General features: G+C 46.8%; 1 protein-coding gene across 1 annotated transcript in view; it reads right to left on the reverse strand.

Moving 5' to 3' along the window:
- Positions 1–3548: 3548 nt before the first annotated feature.
- The window catches only part of PYCR3 (pyrroline-5-carboxylate reductase 3), a 183617-nt gene continuing 168880 nt past the window's right edge, over positions 3549–18285 (reverse strand). Inside the window, exon 6 of the mRNA XM_069621766.1 lies at positions 3549–5223. Within this exon, the coding sequence (XP_069477867.1) occupies positions 5041–5223 (183 nt within the window). The 3' untranslated portion in view covers positions 3549–5040. The remainder of the gene's footprint in view (positions 5224–18285) is intronic.

Consider the following 18285-nt stretch of genomic DNA (forward strand, 5'->3'; position numbering starts at 1 on the left):
CCACAAACAAATGACCGACCTTGCAGAAGGCAGTGCGTGCTGCAAGATCAGTCTTATGCTGCTCCATCCCACTGACAATTTGCAGAGGAGGGAGGGTGGGGCCACCCCCACACCCCCATCTTCTTCTGCAGGGGCCCCTTTGCCATATTCCCCCACCACGTACCTGTACTGGTCCCCTCTGCCTCTTCCAGCCACCTTCGCTGAAACCAGATATACAAGGTGTGACTCAGCCTTTTATGTGTTAGGCTTTCAGGGAGGTGGTCTAGCGACAGCACGTACACCATCGATCTACTGAGAAAGTAACACATTTTGTGGTTTGTTAGTTAATTTGCTCATGGGTGCATGATCCAAACGTGTGTGCAGTCAATTCTCCCCAACTCATTAGGGAAACAAGCTATGTGGTATAATGCAGCCCTTCCCCACATCAAACCCACTGTTCCCCCACGGGAAGCACACACATGTTGACAAGTATTTCAGCAATTCATCCAGAGAAGTGTGGTGTCCCTAGGGATTACTGGTTGTCCAAATGCAAGAAATTCACAAGCGGTCCTTGCAGATTATGCCCCATTCCTGCTACTACTAGTATGTGGAGTCCTGCGAATGTCTGAATGAAGTCAGAGAGGATGCCATGTAAAGATTCTAAACAAATGGACCAGCTGCCATCAGGGAGACTTGCCAGAGTGAGGGCGGCTGGGAGACTGGTTCAAAGATAGGGGGCAGATGCTTTGTAATCCTGGCTAGCAAAGCCACAGGGCGATCCACTAACCAACACAAGTCACCTATGGAATTGGTACTTTTCCCAGGCCTTACCCAATCAACAAACACTCTTGCTCTCCCATAGCTGATCCCAGCCGTATTTAAGCAGGACACAGCAGAGCAGTGGTGTGGGAGCCAAAAGAGGGAGGCAGGGGGCTGTCTTTGGCCACCCCCAGGTGTGCACTGTGTATGGCTGCTGTTACCACTATCCATCCCACAATGCCAGTCGGCCTCACTTCTGCCCAGAGTTCTCTTTTGCCTTTTTCAGAACCACAACTCTCAGAATGTACTTGGGAGCAACCAAAACAAAAGGAACCTTGACTGGAACCAGAGGAAGGCAATCGAGACCCAACATTGAATGACTGAGATTTTTTCAGCTATGATGAATCTGATGAGGTCCTCACTCCTTTCCCAGAGGCAGCATCTCCCCATGTGGCCAGAGGTCAGTAGCCGTTACCTGATCCTGACCCTGGGGGGAGGGATGGAAGTGGATGGAAGTGTCTATGCAACGGAGGATCACATGGGAGCGGGGAGGGGGGGAGGGAGAGGCGACTCACAGGGGAGCAAGACATTGTCAGAGACATGGTATCCCCCTTTCAGTGATATCCCCTCCTTCCTCATGCCTTGTTGACATAATGTAATCCCCGTCGTCAACCCACAAGGCCTGCTGACAATATCCTTCAATATTTTGTAACCAACTGGAAACACCTGTGTATAGGCGGTATACAAATGTCCAATAAATAAAAACCCAATGACAAAAACTGAAACAAGGAAGAGGGCACCCCGAATGAAGATTGCTCAACTGAAGCAAAGCGAGCAGTCTATCAGTTGGAGAACCATGATTGGCTCTGAACAACTCCCTTCCTCGGAGCAGGAGTTCAAAGATGGAACAGCTGAGCAACACGGGGAGATCCAACCAGCTAGCCATTTCCGGGGAAGCCAAGCTGTCAGGTGGACATGCGAGCATGGAGACACGACAGAACCGTGGGGGATTCGTCCTAGCTCGGACTGGGTGACACGCAGACCGCTATCTGCTTCAAAGCTGAGCCATCCAAACCGAAGAGAAAGCAGGACACAAACAGGGGGGGTCGGAGAAGCTATGGAAGCCATTCAAGCATCAGCGAGCCTGCAGTAGAAGGTTGGGGCACCGGTTGGGAGAAAGCACTCCCAAGCACCAGTAAGGAGGTAATCCCTACGGCTTGCAACATGGCTAATTTATTTTAGTCACAGAACTTGGGGAAGAAGGCAAATACAAGCACCCAAATGAAAAAAGGAACTTGGGGAAGCTAAAATACCCCCTTGGTGTCAAAGCTGCTGACTGTTGTGTTGAAAGGCCTGGCAGGAGAGTACACCAGGCGAACGGCGAGTGTGGGACTCGCACTCATTAAAGTTGAATTGAAAGTCCTAGTATAGTCGGCTAGCTGGAGAATTGAGACAAGTCTGGAAGGAAGAGCAATACCCCTTCTTGAGTGCAACTATACAAAAGATCTGGTTGGGGAGTACACCAGGTGCTTTATAATTCTAGGACCCACAGCCAAGTTGTGGCACTTTAAAAGGGCAATCCAAAGGACGATTCATTGCCTTAGGATTTTGAACTGCACTGTGTGTGACGAAGACCTGGGGAAGGGAGTCATTTCCCCGGGAGTTAATTGCAATGGCAAGAGGAGGAGCTTATCCTCTTGGGCTACAGGAACTTTGTTATTCTTTTTGAAGCTGTGCTTTGATGGAAAGAAACCTGGGGAAGGGAGTCATTCCCTGGAACTGTGAACACTATCCATTGGAGATTTGTTGGATTTATACCTTTTTGTTGAACTTGAACATTTGTGCACTCTGTGTCCCTGTCTCATTCCTGGTTCCTCACACAGCCCAACAGGGATGAGATACCCAATACTCAACCCACCAAAACCAGATGGACACCAGGGGAATGATGGAGGAACTGAAAACTGACTGAAGGAGAAGAGCCTAAGGGGAGACAGACATCCCACCCAAATGCAACTGGAAGTGCAGCTCACCAGAGCATGGAGAAAGCCACAAGGAAGACATGCAGCAAGAGCACATGGCTTGCACCCTACAAATAGAGAACTCAAATTGAGGAGAGCTAGACCACTTCCAAAGATAGCTTAGCCAGAGATTGGCCATGGAGAACATGTGACCAGGCAGTCCAATGGGGCCAGGAAGAGCGTTGTAGGGACAGGGTGTCCTACAAAAGCCCAGCCAGCATAGAGGATATTGGAAGGTATTCTGGTGAGATTAAGTGGAGTGGTGGTGGACCAACAGACTGTTCAGGAGACTAAGGCAGGGAGAGTGCAGGCAAGGTAGAGTGTGTGAGAGAGAGAGAGAGAGAGAGAGAGAGAACCAGTCGAGTGTAATGTGAGGAGGGGTTTGTGAAAGACAGTGAATGGAAGTCATAGGGGGTGTATGGTAGGAGTGGGTGCAGAGTGCAAGGTGATTGCAGGAGTAGTGGTGAATGCAGAGTGAAGCAGGAGGGAGGGAGGTAGTTGACATATAGACAGAGTGTAATAAGATCAGGACACAGAGGCACAGATAGGGGATCAATATTAGGGAGAGGAGAGAAACGAAGGATTGGAGAGCGCAGCAAGAGAGAAGTGGGGGAGGAGCAAAGGCAGGTAGTGGACTTGAGTTGGAGGCAGAGTGTTCCTTCTGTACGCAAGTGCAGGCCCCTAGTAAAGAAAGTCAACAGGGAAGAAGGATGTACGAGAACAGAGAACAGAGTTTTGGCTCTGTGCACACATTTGTTTTACAGCAGACAGATAAACTTACGCCCAAGCTAGTAATGTCTCACAGCTTTATTACAGGAATTTGGATGTTGGCACAAGTAAAGGGTTTAATTTATATAACAAACAATATTGGCTTATGAAAAAACTACAGTCACTCCATTGTTTATGTTTCTCATGTCCACTTCAGCGCTTACCTTTTCTGGGGTATTTCATGAAACATTCCAATATTTTTGTGTACATCCCAGTGAAAATGCAAAAATCAAATTAGTAAGCCCAATAAAGAAGATACATTTAAAATGAGACATTGAGCTCAAACTATGGAAAGTATCCCCCAAACACATTCTCATGTTACAATTAAAGACCTGTTTTGCACAGAAATAGCGAACCTTAATAAAGGTAATTTACCAGCAACAATGGAACATCAACTCTTGCCAATGGTCTTTCGAGTGGCCACCTGACAAAAAGGTTGTTGGGACCTTGCCTATCCATAACATATTGATACAATGACAATCTCCAATATGAAGGGTGCCAACACAGTAGGCTTGGTGATGTGTGTAATATGGGGAACCAGCTTAGGGTGGCTTATGGACCTTCCCAACATACTGGCAGTAGCGGATCACAAAGGTTCTCAGATAAAGAAGTCTCGAGACTAGGGGCTTGCAGCAGCTTGTTTTGTCAGAATCCCACACCAAAACCCACTTGCACAAAGGGCTGGCCTACTTTCAGGAAGTCATTCATGCTGAACCAACAGCACGCACAACACGCCAGCCAAAATCAGCCGTGGACAGCCGCAAAGGCCCATTTGCAGCATAGACAATCAGGACTGCTTAATAAACAGTTTTAGATCAGGATTTTGAACATTCCAATTAGAAGGCCTCAAGCTCAACTTAAAGTGGTAACGCATCATCATACACCAACCACCCTAAACTCAAATAAACAAAAACACCAGGAGGTAGGTGGTTCATGCGGCCTTCTGAGAAACCCAATGATTTGCCACAAAATGATCTTTGTGTACCATAAATACTACACATTGTATCCAACATGCCCGGTTTCCCTGAAGGCAAATTGTATTGAAGAATTAAGCATTTCCCCTGGCTGCCTTGTAAGTGCAGAAAGCATAGCACCATGTTCACTTCGGATCAGAAACACCAAACCAATCTAGGAAGTGGGCTGGAAGAGCCACCTATCGCTGCAATGGATGTGGTAACTCACAGGCCTACTGTTTCAAACAGAACCACGTTGCGCCTCCAGCACAAAAAACCCTGCACAGTTCCATGTTGTCTGGAATGTGAAATGCCTCAAATCGCAAGGATATGGTTATGCAACCCTTGGAAGTGTGACGTGAAGAACAAGAAGGAATAAATCAACTTCACATCCGAGATGTTCTTGGTGGACAGCAATACTTTGCTTGGAAACACCACCACTAGCTATGGAATCATCTTGAACAGCAATTGTGGGCCAGATCCCACTCTTTCGCCTTCATAATCACAAGGTCAAGGCGGGCCTGGAAACTGCCATCCGAACGACCGGCGAAAGGGAGTGGCTCTCATTGCTTGCCCATCTCTCGAGCCCGGGTCGTCGCAGCCTCCACTGCATTCATAACGGTGGCTCTCAAGCCACCCTTCTCCAGCTCATGGAGGGCGTAGATCGTGGTCCCGCCGGGGGTACAAACATCATTCCGCAGTTTGGCCGGGTGGTCTCCAGTTTCTTGGATCATTTTGGCTGCCCCCTGAAAGAAAACAATGGTTAAGAGCTTATTGACAAGATGATTGATAGATATTGCATCTCAAAAGCACATGAAAAAACATGGCCTAAAGGAGTTACAGCTGCACTTTACTAATGGTCCCAATTACATGCATCCGAGAGCTCTTGTAAACACAGATAGTCAGTGACCAGCCCAGCTTCCAGCATATAAATATAATGAATGCAAATAATCCTACATCTGCTACTAGACCTTGACAACTGAAAGAAAAAAAAAACTAGATGGCTTAACGTAAGCATACATCAAATTTCGTGACCCTCCATTTGTTTTTTTCAAACAAGTTTTCAAAAGAGGTTCCAAATATTTTGTAGTACAGGGGCGTCATACTAGTATATTGAAAGCATAGAGCAGCATCAATTCCCAATTAATTCTAGGCCCTGGCCCTTTTGATGTCCTACTGGATTTAAAACATTTGTCCCAGTTTTTCAATATATATGCTTGGTTACTGGATAATGAGAGATGGCCTGCAGTGTCACCATTATGTTGACGGCACAGAGTTTTACATTTTGGTTCTAAGTAGCCCCGACATACAACTTGCAGAAATAAAAACCGTGATGTAGCCTTAATTGCTTGAGGCTTCAAATCCACAAAGACAGAACTGGAGGGTGACCGTGTGTAAGTTATTGGGTATTGGCGGTGTACATCCACTTTTCTTGAAACTGGGAGATGACCCAGTACTCTTCACATGGTGAAGACACAGCCATAGCAGTGAAGACTTATTTCTTCCCAGGTATGCCTAGGGCCATGTGCCAATCTTATTTGCTCCAGATTACCACTCCAAGCCACTATATTAACATGCTTGGACTATCGTAATACCCTATGAACATTCTACCCTAGTGTCTATAGGCAGGTTCTAAAGTACGCAAAATGTTGCCATTCAGATGATCAGGCAAGTGTTTTTATGGAATTGATAATACACCAGTGGCATATCATCATCAGGGGGGGAATAGAGTGCCACACTTGCATTTTTAAGGATCCAAGTATCATTGCAAAAAACCCACCTTGTTTCATTTGCATTCCAGATAAAGTGCCTTTTACCCACTATACAATTTAAATAGTATTATTTGCAAAACGTCTACAAACAGATGTTTTAGAACCACTTGTCCCACCCGTGCATCTGCTTTGGAATGGGTGTCAATGCAGTAGTGCTGATGAAGGTATGTACTGAGCTCCATGTAGCTGCTTTGCAAATGCTGTCTAAGGGGACATTTGCGATAAAGGCCAAGGTAGCTCCTGAGCTTCTAATGGAGTGAGCTCTTGGTGTAAAAGGCAGCGTTTTGTTTGATAATGAATAGCAGTTGCATGCATCCGACTATCCATCTGGAGATGGCATTCTTAGAAATGCGATCTCCTTCTCTGCCTGGTACTACGGAGACAAACAGCTGGTCTGTTCTCCTTAGCCGTCTGGTCTTATTTACATAGTAAAGGACCACCCTGCTTACATCTAATGTGTGGAGTTTTACCTCAGCTGAGCTAGTTGGATTCTGAAAGAAGGCCGGTAGCTCAATGGATTGGTTTACGTGGAATTTGGTTATGAATTTAGGAGAGAACCTCAGATGGGTACGTAAAACCAGTTTGTCCTTATGAATGATAAAGAAAGTATCCTGCACTGACAATGCTTGTAATTCACCAACTCTTCGTATGGAAGTAATAGCCACTAAGAAGGCAGTCTTGTATGTCAGGTGTTTAAGACTTGACTTGTGCATAGGCTTGAATGGGGGCCCCCAGGAGCTTAGCGAGTACAACATTGAGATCCCACCCTGGCTGTGGACTAGAAATTGGAGGGTGGAGTTTTTTTACCCCTTCCATGAAAGCTTAATGACTGAAATTTTCCACCATGATATCTTACTCTGAGAGGTGGTGTACGCTGATAAAGCCGCCAGGGGGACCTTTATGGAGTTGAATACTAACCCAGAGTCTAACAAGTGGAGAATATAGTTTAAATATGGGATGGAGTACATTCTATGGGGTTTATTTGTTTAGACTGGCACCAGATTACAAATCTTCTCCACTTGCAGAAATAACAGTGTCTAGTGTTAGGTTTGAGGATATCCATACACCGTTGTGGCAGATTAAGGTGTCCGAACACTTAGGACCTTAGGAGCCAAGCTGCCAGGTTCATTGATTGTGGTTGAGTGTGTACTGTCATTCCCCTCTGTTGGGTCAATAGGTTCGTCTGACATGGGAGATTGACGGAATCGCACATCGCCAGTTTGCGCAGATGTGGATACCATGGCTGTCTTGCCTACATGGAAGCAACTAGGATGAGCGTCATTTGTTCCCTGTGAATCTCATTGACTACCCTGCTCATTAAGGGAGTTGGGTGGGGGTTTGGGGGGTGGGGGGGGAGCGTAAGCAAATTTCCCGGACCAGTTCATCCATAGGGCGTTCCCCTTGAAGCCTGGTTTGGGGAACCTGGATACAAAGTCTGGGCATTGCTTGTTTTTTCCTGTAGCGAACAAGTCTAGCATGGGGTAACCCCACTGGAAGAAGATGTGGTCTAATACACCTGGTTCTAGTAGTCACTTGTGTTCTTCTGGTAGGAGATCTCTGCTCAGAGAGTCTGCTAGGGTGAGTTGCCCTGGAACGTGTTGGGATGATAGGAAACATCCCCTGTTTGAGTGCCCACCTCCATATTTTCTGTGCCAGCTTGGACAGATTTGGAGAGTGTGCCCCCCGTTTGTTTATATAGAACATTGCAGTGGTGCCGTATGTTAACATTTGAACCTTCTGGTTCGTCAGCTGCGCTTCGAATGTTTGAAGAGCTTTGTAGTTTCAACAGGTTGATGTAGTTCTGAGCTGTGATGCGAGTCCACAGACCATGTGCTGTGTGGTGAAGGTAGTGAACCCCCCCACCTGGAGAGTGATGCGTCTGTTATAACGATCGATTGCACCTCCGGATCGTGGAAGGGTTTTCCCGTTAACAGATTTTCCCTTGTTCACCAGCGTATGTTTGGAACTAGTGTTGGCGAAACGACCACTCGATCGTCCCACTGACCGCTTGCCTGAGACCACTGTTTCGCCAACCACTCCTGCATGGGGTGCATGCACAGACATGCGTGTGGGACCAGGTATATGCACAATGCCATCATGCCTAGTAAACGCATTGCTTTGCGTACACTCATCTGGCGACCGGATTGATACTGGGGTATTTGCCGAAGCATGTTTTGAACTCTTTCCATGGATGGAAAGGGCAAGCCTGCTCTTGTGTCTAAGACAGCCTGGGAGCCGTTTTGCTGTGTTTGGTAGAAGACTTGGCTTTCTCGTTTAAGGAGAAACCAAATTGGAAGAGAAAGTTTATGGTTCGTTTCAGGTTTAGTTTGCAAAGACGGGGTGATTCCCCTGTTATCAGCCCATAGTTCAGGTAGGGGTACACTGGGATTGCCTCCCTGCGCAGGTGCACTACCACCAGTACATTGGTGAATACCTTTGAAGCTGAAGCGATCCCGAATGGGTAACACCTTGAATTGGTAGTGCCGGCTTGCTATTTTAAAACGCAAGAGTTTTGTGTGCACTGTGAACATTGAAATATGAAAATAGGCATCTTTCATATCCGGTGTTGCCATGTAATCTCCCCGTTTTAGCAGGGGGATTACTTCTTGTAGCGTTGTCATGCAGAATTTTTGTGGCTTTACATAGGTGTTTTCAGGGCGTAAGTCTAACACTGGGTGCATAGTTAGACCTTTCTTTGGCCCAAGGAAGTAGGTTGAATAAATACCCTGGTTTACCTCGTTGGATGGCACAATATCTGGTGTCCTTGAGAAGCAACGTGTTGCCCGCTCGAGAAGGATGAGCTGTTCTTCTCTTGTTGTGTTCCTTTCCACACAATCACCTCCCACTACTGTTGATAGCACCCACTTGTTTGTGGTTATTCCCTCCCATGCATGGGTGAAGAGTGAAATCCGTCCCCCTACTGGGGAGACATGGGACCTGTAGTGGTCTTTGCTTGGGAGGTGTTCCTCCACTTCTAGATGTGGAGGACCCCCCCAGCCGTGGGATCTGGGCTGGCCTGTCTGGCAACCCTGCAACTCCTGACCTTGGTTGTTATTCCAGGAAGAAATATGACTTTGTACATATCCGTAGCCTCTTTGGGAATTTTGGCCACAAAAGTGCCAAAAATTATTCACGCCTCTCTGGCCAGGAAGTTTATTAGTTAGTTGCCAGAGGGACATGAGGGTGTCTTATTCCTCCTTGGCGGACTTCAGGGCATCCTCTACTGTTTTGCAGAATAAGACTCTTGGTTACACTGGCATGTTAAGTAATGTCGCCTGGGTCTCTAGCTTAAAGCCAGACTGGCGAAGCCAAGCCTGGCGCTTGATTATGGTTCCTTCAGCGATTATTCAGCCTGCATTATCTGCAGCATCGAGATTATTCTTGAGAATGCCGCTGGCAGTAGCTTTGCCTTCAGCTGCTACTAATGCAAGTTGAGACTTTAAGGGTTAGGGAGCAGAAGCTATTGGGGTGGTTATTTAATCCCATTTATGGCAATCATAACTTGCTAACAGTGTAGAATTGTTGGCGATTCTAGCTTGAAACGCTGCCAAAGTCGCTACCTTCCTTCCCCTGGTATAGAGCTTCTTGCTCTCTTTGTCTGGGGGAGCCTCCAAAGAGGCTAGTGATGTCCCTGCCCTTTTACAGGTAGTTGTCACCACAAACGAATCAGACTTAAGCTGGCCCCCGATATAGAGAGGGTCAGATGGCGCCGGGCGGAAAAGGTTCTCTACTCGCGGGTTCACTGCCCGTGTTGGTTAGGTGTCTCTAGTGAAGGTTGGATTCTTCTGTGGAAAGATTTTAAAATTGGGATGAATTGGGTGGAAGCCTTCTTGTCTCCCAAAATATCTTCGACAAAGTCCTCGTCTTGCTGAGTCTCATGTGTCTGAATGCCAAAGTGCTCAGCTGCTTTGATTAATATGTCGTTGTAGAGGGGCTGCTTATCTACTGGAGAATCAGGCACTGGGGAATCTAGTTGAATTGGTGAGGCCAGCGTATACACCTCTGCCTCATCATCATCATCATCATAGTAATGATCAGAAAGTTGGTAGTCCTCATTATCCCCTTCAGTGTCTGTATTAACACAAAGCTCAGCTGCTGTACGAGACCTTCTTGCTGGTGGCTGGGATGAAGCCAGGGGCTGAGAACTAAGTCAGGGTCTGAGAGCTGGAACCCTGAGGCTGAGAGCTGGAACCCTGAGTAGTAGGAGGTGTGATTAGAAAGTTCGATAGCCTGAGATTTTTTTTCAAATAAATTGGCAAAAAAGGTCATTCTTGGCATCACCTATCTATGTCCATTGGGCTGAACTGGGGATAACTCCAGGGTAATGAGGGGTAGGGACTTTTACTAAGAGCGTAGGTGTGGATAGGTCCTTATTCTGTAAGGCCTCAGCCAAAGAACCCTCCTCTTGTGGGACAGGTAATGCTTCCTTAGAAGGGGTAGACTTGCCCTTATGAGACTTGTCTTTATGATTAGAACTCTTCGAGGAAGACCTTTTGGTACGAGTAGCCTTTAGCAGGCTCTCAGGGACATGTTTCTCAACCAGGTGAGACAAGCCAGTATTTTTTGACTTTACAGTCGATTTCGACAAATGAGGTCGACTCTCGGTATTGGGATGGACCTCTGCATCCTCTGCCGATGTTCAGCATTCAGACCATGTTTAATGGGCAACGTCTTTCGGTTTCCAGGGCCTGTCGTGGGGTGATCAGGACCTCGAGTGCCCAGAGGACCAGGAATCTACAGATCTCCCCCTAGACACTATCAGTGCGTTTGGTCGACGGTGCCGATTCATCGCCCAGGGATGTACGTTTAGTCGCGTGTGTAGTGGAAGTGCTCTTGCCGCTGGGTGTCGTCCCCGTAACAGAGCTGCTGGTGTGTCTCTTAGGGTCAGGGGCTTGCACTTGGGAACTTGGCTGTACCCCGTTGCCCTCGCCATCCGAAAAGACGGCAACACTGTCGTCACTGGAAGCTCCCTCCACGTCAATGGCGGCCTCGGCCTGCATTGCGTGATTGCCCCAGCGCTTGCTTTTGCGATCTTTAAGAGTTTTAGGTTTGAAGAGCTTGCAGGCTGGACAAAGCCCTTCATCGCGGTCTAAACACAGGTTGCACACTGTGTGTTTGTCGATCCACAGACATTTTTTATTATACATGGGGCAGAATTTAAAAGGTATTATATCCATGTTTGGGAAAGGCAGCCAGGCGAGAAAGGGAAAGGGTGGGTAAATGCATTGTACAATGACCGCCCCCCACTCTCCCTACTGTAAGGGCCTAGGCCCGGTGGGCCTTCCAAGGCCGAAAGGGACCGTCGAATCTTGAATTGTTTTCCATTGTGTCGATGAATTGGTTGAATTCGGAAGGAAAGGACAGAAAGAGTAAACTATTTTTAAACTGGTCATAAGCAAAATGGCGTTATGCCGAAATTGAACTCCGCAATAAGCAAATGCTCACAATGGCAGGAAAAAACAATCTGAGGGACCTCGACGCGTGAAGGTCCATGGGTACAGTGGACGTCACACTAGGGATAGTATTACTGGCATGCCCTGTCGATGTCCCTTTTCGAGTTTCGAAAACTGTAATGCTCTGCAGCCTCCACTAGATGATAGCCTATGCATAGCATATGATCTAAGCAGATTCCACAAGCCTCAGAAATGTGTATATATATATATATATATATATATATATATATATATATATATATATATATATATATATAATGTTGATCAGGAAGAAAACACCACGTCAATACCTTAATTAGGCTAACAAAGTCCTTTATTTTATATATTTGCAAATGTCTCCACTTCCTCAGGCAGAGATTAAATTATGCATTTCGAAAACATCACAGCATTACAGCTTTCATAGCCCCTCCTGCAGATACCCAATTATCTGTACCATATTTGTAGTTTTGGTCAGAAAGGAATGTGATGTTCAACTCCCCCACACATTGCAATCTATAAAGGCCTAAATACACTATTAAATGGGACAAAGTGGAGAGCAGGGAAAAGGAATTAAAAAACAGCCCACCCTGTTAAGAGTGCTTTCAGGAAGGCAGGAGGTGTTGGTTTGGTGTCAGTCATTGTATGTACAGTCCAGTTGAAGCTAGATATGTAAGGCCAGTCCCTTTACAAGATCAGTGGTAGCACAGTCATCAACATATCAGGGTTGTGCCTCTAGAAGTCTGAAAGAGGGGCTATACAGCCAGTTTATGTGTTAGGCCTGTAACCCGTGGAGCCCAGTGTGGTGACTGTCAAATACCACATCGGTATTGTGTTACATCCCAATCAAGAGGAAAGGGTGTGGCTTGACTAGGGACAAGGGCCATGGAAAGCTATTGGCAGATGGGGTTGGGTTGGAGGGAGTTTGATAACCATTCATTACCTTAGAGAGCCTGGTAGGGCTGGTGCAGTGCCAGTTGAATGTCTGTGAATGGCTTTGGAAAAAGAGATGGAATGTGTCAGGTCTGGATGTTGTGATGCCTGTAGCTCTAGGAGTGAAAAAGGTGAAAGTCTGTTAGTTGGAATAGTGGCTCATGAAACCGCGATGTCTGTTCAAGCGTCCTGCCAGTATATTGAAAGCGTGTATGCATTTGAATTCGTAGGTCTTTCTGGCTTTGTCAGTCCTGAAATTACCCCAGAGTACAGCAATCTTGAGATCATTAAGGGCATGATTAGATTCTGAAAAATGCTCACCCACTGGACTCACAAGTTAGTTTAATTTTTTGAATGGTTTCATGTCCAAAGCCCTATGATTGAGAATAGCACTTTTATTTTCCTTCTTCTGGGCACATGTATGCGAGTGAACACAAGGGCCTGCTTGGATTGCAGCCGATATGCTGCTCTTTATATTCCTTCGAATTATTTAATAGTTATGCCAGATGCTTCCAATTGGCAACCAGTATGCAGACAACTGAGGTTTAGGCATTTGAGTGTTCCATATTTGGCATGTTTTTTCTAGAGCTTGTGTCTGGTTCGAAAGAAACTTCTCGTCTCTGGATAAAACATGGTAAAAGTGACTGTCCTAACTGAAAAAGTACAACTGACTGATGAGATAAAACATGTGGCTTGCATTATGGGTCAGGTCTCGGTCTGTCTGGGTCTCCTTCTCTCTCATAATAGTACAGAATTCGGAGACGAACAAGGAGGCATCTTTCTTTGCCGTAAAAGGCCTAACCTTTCCCGAAGACCAACTCCTACTCGAAACAAATAAAAGGGTGATTTTACATAGATGAAGTCCTCAGTCCAGAATCCTATTCTAACCTAGTTTCTCTCCCTACATCTAAAAATAAAACGCACAAATACAAGCAATACCATTGGGGACATTGCATACTGAATGGGATGGCTGATGGCTTCTGAGCACCACCTCTTACCTCTTTACCTTATGCACTTGCTTATGTCAACAGTTCCAGGTTATATCGTTCATATTGTCCCGGGGCTCCCAGCAGGCCTCATCTCGTATGCCCTCTTACAGTCCTTCATCCTTTTGGGAGACCTTCGTCTTTCTTGCATATTTCTGCCCCCTACCCAATCCCCACTCTGTCTCTTTCCTCCTCTCCCCACTCTGGAGCTCTGCTGTTTTGCCTCTTCCTTTCTCCCCCTTCCGAGGCTTCTCTGTTCTTAGCCCCAGAGTGGGGCAAAGAAAAGAGACCAGCACTGGAGTGGGTATTTCTGCTCTCAGCCTCAGGGTTTTCTCTTAGTCTCCCCACTCCAGGGTTTGTTTCGGTCTTTCACCCTTCTTCAGGGATCTTCAGTTCTTTCTTCATTGCAGGGTTTTCTCTCTCTCTTACTTCCCACTCAGGGACTGTTACGTTTCTCTCCCCGCTGAGAGTATGCTCTCCCTTTAAGTCCCCACCATGGGGCTTCTCTATTCTCTCCCCACTCTGGTGTTCTTTTCCAGTTAGGTCAGTGCGTGCCAATTAGGTGGCTTTTCTTCTGGGCTTTACTTCAGCCTCCAGAGTTACTTTGTTCTCGTGGCCGCACTGGACGGTTCCGGTTAGGCATCCATGGAGCCTGGTTGCACTCTTGTGCATGCGGCCAGTATGCCGCATTTGGTGTTCAATCTCTTACCGGCCACACCATAGAATCTCGTTCCTGATTGGCTCTTCAAAGAAGCTCCCCCTGGAGTCTGGTTTTCTGGGCGCTCTGCTGTCTTCCGTGAGCACCGGGTAAGATTTGAGTCAGAAGCTGTCAGCCACTGTAAAAAGGGGCCTCATACAACTTGGCTCCTAGATACCCCCTAAAGGTGTTAGCGTAGGAGGGATAAAGGAGGATAGTGACCTAAGAACCGCTATAGGGTTTGACTGTCCCCAAAGGGTCAGTCACTTCCATAGGGATCCAGCTTACCCTGTCCCCTAGGAGGTGTTAAGCATAGTGGGCTCACCTTCCTAGTCCAAAAGGTGGTGGCTCACCCTTGGGGAGAGGTGACAAGCTCCTTGGATTCGGCATACTCTCTGCCCCTCTGGTCAATTGGGTAAGCCAAAACACTCCCATACAGAGGTTAATCCAGTTGTAGCCAAGGAGATGAGGTCGTTAGTCAACCAATATTGAAATCGCAAAACTGCAATCACCTCATAACAAGTGTATGGAAGCGAGGAGTCCTTAGGCCACCTCGCGTCGTACGCTCCTCAGTACAAGGCTTGGACCACGTGCCTCCGGTAGTGGGATTGCCCCTTGCTCTTATGTGAAGTTAACCACGGTTGACTGCTACATAGATGGGACTACTGAGCAGGAGACGGGGCATCCATCTTTTGTGCCCCCCTTTCAACTCCATCTTGGGTAAACAGGCCTCACTGCGATAGTACAGCAATGCTCAGCTCCCCTTCCACAACAGCAGCCAAGGACAGAGACACACAAGGCGCGCAGGCACCTGGCTGGCCCCCACCCTTGCACTCCCCCTGCGAAGGAAAGCTCTGCGCTTCCATTCTCACGCTGAAGCCAGAGAAAGTTGCAACAATCAATATGCTACAGTTTTCTTCCTCTGAGATCACTGTTCGCCTGAGAACCGGCATGTGAACCAGAATGAGCTAAGCACTTTCTGCTCGATTCGTCCTCATAAATGTGCAAGCCACCCACCCCCATTAGAACAATTTATTGCCATCCTGACCCTGCACCCCCTGTAAGGTATTTCTTTCAAGTGCCAGACCCTGGCCTGCGCTGCGAAACCCACCCAACACACCCACTAACCTTAAGCATTTTTACTACTATATATGTTTTTACTTGTACTAATGAGTTTGAAACCTAGCAGATATGCGAAACACAGCTTGATTCTTCTACATGCACAATAAGGTCAAGGCCTCCAAATAAAGCCACGAATTATCCAATTGTACTGATAATAATCATTGTGTGTGACTTATGTAGAAATGTGACAAGTAGCATAAAATGTTTTAAATAATTTGTTATTTAGTGTGTAACATATTAGCTTAGGTAGTGACCACAGTGACCGGACCCTGACCTGCATGGAGCACAAGATGTTTGACATCCGTCAAATACTCAGCCAACCAGGAGGAAGAGATGCTACCCACACCTACAGCACCACACCGTCTGGCCAATCGGGTCCATTTAGCATTTTTTGTTAGAGTTACTTTAACTGATATAAATACTGGCACTGATGTAAATGGAGGGAGAGTTTTTTGGGTTATTTCCTAGCTGGTGAAATAAACCATCCTTTGAACTCTTGCAGCAGGCTCTCAGTGCCTCTTTCCCCGACATTGGGTTGCGTTTGCCATTTTATTTTTTCTCTCACGCGTAGTAAGACGGGGAAAGGCACCTACATTTCTGGTGACCCTGACGTGATTTAGAGAGGTGCCTTGAGGCCTGCGCCGCCCGGCAGCGAGATCCAAGGCACTCCCCAGCAGAACCATCGCATCCGCGGTTCACCAGACTGTGCACACCAAGAAGAAAGGGTCAAGGGTTCCCGGTTGACGAATACCCGATCGAAAAAGCTGCTCACCAAGGCAGCCCATACTTTGGTTGGGGGACGGACCTGAGCGAGGTCCGGCCGTGAGCGGCGTCCCTCTGAGTACCTGACTGAACACGGAGTCCCGGTTGCAAAGACCCCAAAGGAAGGTAAGGGGAAATACGGGAAGAAGGGAATTAGCAACAAAGGGAAGGTAGCCAAGAATAGGGTCTGCGTGAGTGACGGTGAGGCTTTTCCGATCTATCCTTTATATGGCCATTAGGTGTTGTGAGAAGAAGAAGAGAAGTGGTATCCTAGCCCGTAGGGGGTAGAAGGCGGCGCCGCGTAGCATTTGTCCCGACCAAGTGCAGAATAAAGATAAAGAGAAAAATAGTAGGGGTCTCGTGTAGGCTCGGAGTCGTTTTTAGAATATTCTTTTTCCGTGGAAGTAAGAAATCTTGAGACATAATAAAGGTGAAAGAGGTGGCGAGTGAATGCGAAATAGTAGGTAGAATAGGGAAGAAGAAAAACAGGGACAGTAACGGGAATAGGGAAAGAACAAACGCGCGCAGACAGTGCATTTGTATGTTGCATGATTATATGTCTGTCGGTCTGCTTCTGTGTCTTGTTGAACACGCTAAAGTATTTTAGTATAAATAATTTGTGATTGATATAAGGTAAGGCAAATAAATAAATTGTGAGAGGTGACTAGGTAACACCTCTCAGAAAGCTAATGCGATATATGGTAATTGTGAGCATTGATAAAGAACGTATTATTTCCACATATTGTAACTGACATACCAAGTGAGAGGTGGGAAGAGATTCAAAGGTACTAGAATACACAAGAAAGGAAAAGCAACATTACCATGGGGTGGGGGGGAGGGGAGTAACACCACTAGCACATATTTGCCAGCACCTTCCACTTGTAGCGACAGGATACAGAAGTATCACGATCAGTGGATCACTGAGATAAAGGGAGACGGGGTCACACCAATTTGGCCAGAAGGAGGGATCATTTGACAAAAGAGTGTTGGACCTAGTATCAACACATTTGTTAGCGCGATACAAAGGGAAACAGTTACAGAAACGGAGAGAAGTGTTAGATCTATGGCGAATGTTTGAGGAAGTTGCCCCCACAGCAGAGGTAGGTACAAGCCGAATGACAGAAAAGCAGAAAAACCCTGAAGAAGTAGGCGGGACACCAAAAGGGGAATGCTCAACAACTACAACCGAAAACAAAGTAACAAAAATCTATCCCTTAATGACTAGGCCAGCGGTAGGGTTTAGTGAACCCCTGTATATACCACCCACCGCCACTACCCAAGGCGGGGCAACAGCCCCCAAACCTCCACCATATGACAAAGGAGGCCTGTACGGCCCCAAGAGCGCGCCTCCTGTGGACATAGCACGTTTAACAGGTGATTTGAACTGTCAGCTAGCACACGCACAAATGTAAATAACACGGTTAAGAGCTTTATGTGACAAAGGGCAAATGCTGCCAGGGGGAGGGGAGGTACCCCCCCACAGTCACTGGCAGATCTCACACATCTGATCGGAGCAGCAAGCAATGCAACCCCAGCAGCCTCTGTATCAGGGAAGTCTATAGTATCACAAGGGACGTCATTGCAGCAGAGGCAAGAACAAGAGTGGCAGTAAGGACAGTTCCTGTTCCAATTGAATAACAAGCCAGTAAGAATTATACACCCAGATACACCAGAGAGTCAACAAAGTGGAGACTAGGGTGAAAGACAAGGAAGTGAACCCAAGGAAAACTGGGAGGATAATAACGAGCTAGAGTCAGAAATAGAAGAAATATGGGATGATTTAGATGAATACGAAGAGGCAGCTGCCGCAGAGGGTTCCCCACTGCCAAACCGCCGTTACCCAGACACACTATCGCCACCATTATGGAAAGGTAGATTAAGGCAACGAATAGGGAGGATAGGAAACATATTGGTAAGTAAAACGAAAAAAGGGAAGACAAGCAGAACGGGAAAGAAACAAAAACTAAATATGCCACTGATACATAAAGGAGCAGGTAGGCCAAACTACATTCCGTGGGCCCAAAAGGGCAAAACCAACTTGTTAAAACTCCTCCCCCCGCTTACGGGAGGGGCAGGTAAGTGGATACATGTATTTGAGAAGAACACG

This window comes from Ambystoma mexicanum, chromosome 5q (genome assembly GCF_040938575.1).
Source record: "Ambystoma mexicanum isolate Mex_15411 chromosome 5q, UKY_AmexF1_1, whole genome shotgun sequence".
NCBI lineage: Eukaryota > Metazoa > Chordata > Amphibia > Caudata > Ambystomatidae > Ambystoma > Ambystoma mexicanum.